The sequence below is a fragment of the Aphanomyces invadans genome (assembly GCF_000520115.1).
Source record: "Aphanomyces invadans strain NJM9701 unplaced genomic scaffold supercont1.5, whole genome shotgun sequence".
Classification (NCBI taxonomy): Eukaryota; Oomycota; class Saprolegniomycetes; order Saprolegniales; family Verrucalvaceae; genus Aphanomyces; species Aphanomyces invadans.
Genome location: NW_008580150.1, coordinates 25073 through 27707, shown reverse-complemented (window position 1 = coordinate 27707; position 2635 = coordinate 25073). Strand labels below are relative to the sequence as shown.

At 54.2% G+C, this 2635-nt stretch overlaps 2 protein-coding genes across 2 annotated transcripts; both read right to left on the bottom strand.

Annotated features, from left to right (window-relative positions):
• Window positions 1–99: 99 nt before the first annotated feature.
• H310_03172 (hypothetical protein) lies at window positions 100–759 on the bottom strand. Its single transcript, XM_008866956.1, has one exon. It carries the CDS (start codon window positions 691–693, stop codon window positions 223–225), a length of 471 nt encoding a protein of 156 aa, XP_008865178.1. The 5' UTR covers window positions 694–759; the 3' UTR covers window positions 100–222.
• A 600-nt stretch (window positions 760–1359) lies between these two features.
• H310_03171 (hypothetical protein) lies at window positions 1360–2545 on the bottom strand. Its single transcript, XM_008866955.1, has 2 exons — window positions 1573–2545; window positions 1360–1522 (listed from the first exon to the last, which is right to left on the bottom strand). The coding sequence occupies exons 1-2, from the start codon at window positions 2519–2521 to the stop codon at window positions 1392–1394; spliced, it is 1080 nt and encodes a 359-aa protein (XP_008865177.1). The 5' UTR covers window positions 2522–2545; the 3' UTR covers window positions 1360–1391.
• Between the last annotated feature and the right edge of the window lie 90 nt (window positions 2546–2635).

The window sequence follows — 2635 nt, the reverse complement described above, 5'->3', positions numbered from 1 at the left end:
GTATAAAAATCTAGCCGCCGCCAATACTGACAGTATGACAACAGGTCGATCCTGCTGGGCTCACCATCCAACCTCTTCAGAGTGGCGAAGAAGTGGCCGAAAAAAGTCCAAAGCAGCCAAGAGTTTGCACAGGAAGGACTGCTGAGGACGGAGCCTCGGGGTGTTTGAATTCGTCGAGTACGCTGCGATGATACAGACATAACTTGTGTTTCAAGGTCGGAGTCATCCGATCACATGATGCGACCGTTCCATGTTGTTGTTCAGGAACACCCATTGTGTCAACGTGTTGCCGACAACTCGCGTGTCGTACACATACGGCATGACGAGGGCCATGGTGGTGGCGTCCGACGGCTGCTTGGTCTTGGGCAGCAGCACAACGTTCACGTACACAAAATGCGGCTTGTGCGGCACGGGCGTGGTTTCTTCTGCGACGAGGATCTGCTCGATCCGGTCCATGGAGAACCGCGTGTCCACTTCGACGCGGTTGAGCACGACGCCTCCGTCCTCCCGAACGATCGCCATGTTCTTGACCTTGAGGGGCACTGCCTTGGCGCCAGCCTGCGTCAATCGACAGATCTCTGCCTCGTGCATGCCTTTGATCCACGTTGCTACAAGTTGCTCGTCTTCGTCCAGTTCGTTCTCGTTAGCCAAGTCCGACGCCGTGAGGACGCCTTCCACCGCCTTTGTTTCCATTGTCTTGGCTTGCGTTGTGTGCTTCGTTTATTGGTCCAGCGATGTCGCGTCCGTGGCTCAAACACGTATAAAAATCTGTGTTCGGTGCGCTTCGTCTAAATATGCGCATAAAAAATGCAGCATTGGTGCGCATGGACCCCGTCCTGAAAGGTCGCCACTGTTGGCTCGTCCACGGTGACTCGCTCAGTGCAGCACATGGAATTGCTAGTGTATCGTCCCCAGAGCTGCTGCGCTGTCACCGTTGGAGCGCAGAACAAGTCAACTATTGATACTACTACCTTTCAATTGTCAATGTATATCGTCGTCATTCTTGACGGTCTCGTCGTCTGCGGCTAGACGAGATCTACCGGTTTTTCAATCCAGCACACTCGAGCTTGTTCTTGGACGAATCTTGTTTGAGGCCATGGATGGCTGGTTGGTCCCTCGATGCGGCGAGGAATGGCCTCTAATGTGGTTCGAGCATGTTTTGATCCCCCGCAAGATTGGATGGATGTGAGTCACTTGGCACGTATGCAGCCGACCGTGGCAATATCGAGATACAACAGACTAGTCAACATGTGACGATAGGCAAGTTGCTGATTGTGACTGAAGTGGAAGCTGCGGGTACCATATCTGGGGCGACGTCCAAGGACTCATTCGACACACTGGGTCAATAGTACGAGAACACCCAAAACACAAGCGTCACTTTAAATTTAATTCTAAATGCCATGGAGGACGTAGCCACTGTGTACACCATTTCGTCGACGCCACCAGCATGCAAATGAAATCGCGATAACGATGAGTGCCGCGGCCCCAAACATGATCCCAACGATCGCCGCAACCGGTAGCGCTGACGACGTCCTGTGAGGTTTATTGCAATCACGACATGATGATACGTACCGAGTCGACCACGTGGCTCGATAGGCTGGGGTGGAGGCTGTGACTCCCGAGTCGTAGTGTGCGGGATCGGCGTGGACGTGGGAAGGACTTGTTGTGGTGGAAGCAGCATCACCACGGCTTCCTGCACAGATTGGATTTGAAGCTGCGACGCGTTAAATAGGATGTTGAAGTCTACAAGCGCGGCACCCAGTGCTGTGGAGCCGGGAGCGCTAACCATCGGCTCGAGCGTGACCATCGTAGCGTTCATGGCTTCTGGGGAAGGGCAAGCTACCACAACTTGCACAAGCGAAACGTTCTCTGCGGTGGCCACGACGGAAGACAACGTGACGTTTTCCAACGTGATGTTGGGCACGTTGACAACTTGCGCCACGGCGTCGGCCAGCTCAAATGCCGCACCAGCAACGTCCAGTGTCCCCAACGCATCAATTTCTAACGCCGCAGTAACGGTGAACTTCATCGGCACGTTGACTGCGCCCACGTCGTTGAATGTCCAGTTGTTCCAAGAACGGATCGGGTACACGGCAGACGAGCAAGACAGTGCGCAGCGAGGGGCCGCGCTGGTGCTGTTGAAAGCCAACAGCGCCAACGTGCACGCATTGTACACATCGGTGACAGAGTCGACATCGCACCTGCGAGACGCACACCACAGCAAACCTGGATAGCACAAACATCCATCCCCACCAAAGAAATTGACGCAATCGCCATACGCCGCTTGACATTGTTGCTCCAAGCACGTGGACCACCCAGCTCCGGAGTACGGCGCCAAGTAGAATTGTCGCCTGGTGGAACTTCGTCCTGAAGCCTGAACGTAGTCTGGACGAGGAGGTAAGGTCGGTCGAAGGGCCGAGCGCTTTTCTTGAGACACGACAAGTTGCGGAAACTCCATGGAAGCTGCTGTGTTTGCATTCCATGCGAGCGAGGCCACGACAGCTGCGGCGGCGAAGGCCATCTTGAACCCCGTTGTTGTTGAAACTGCTAGTTGACAGATTAGCTAGTCAAAATAACGAGGCAGATATTTCCAAGGCATTTACAATTCCGCTGGTCCAAATAGTACAGGCCAATT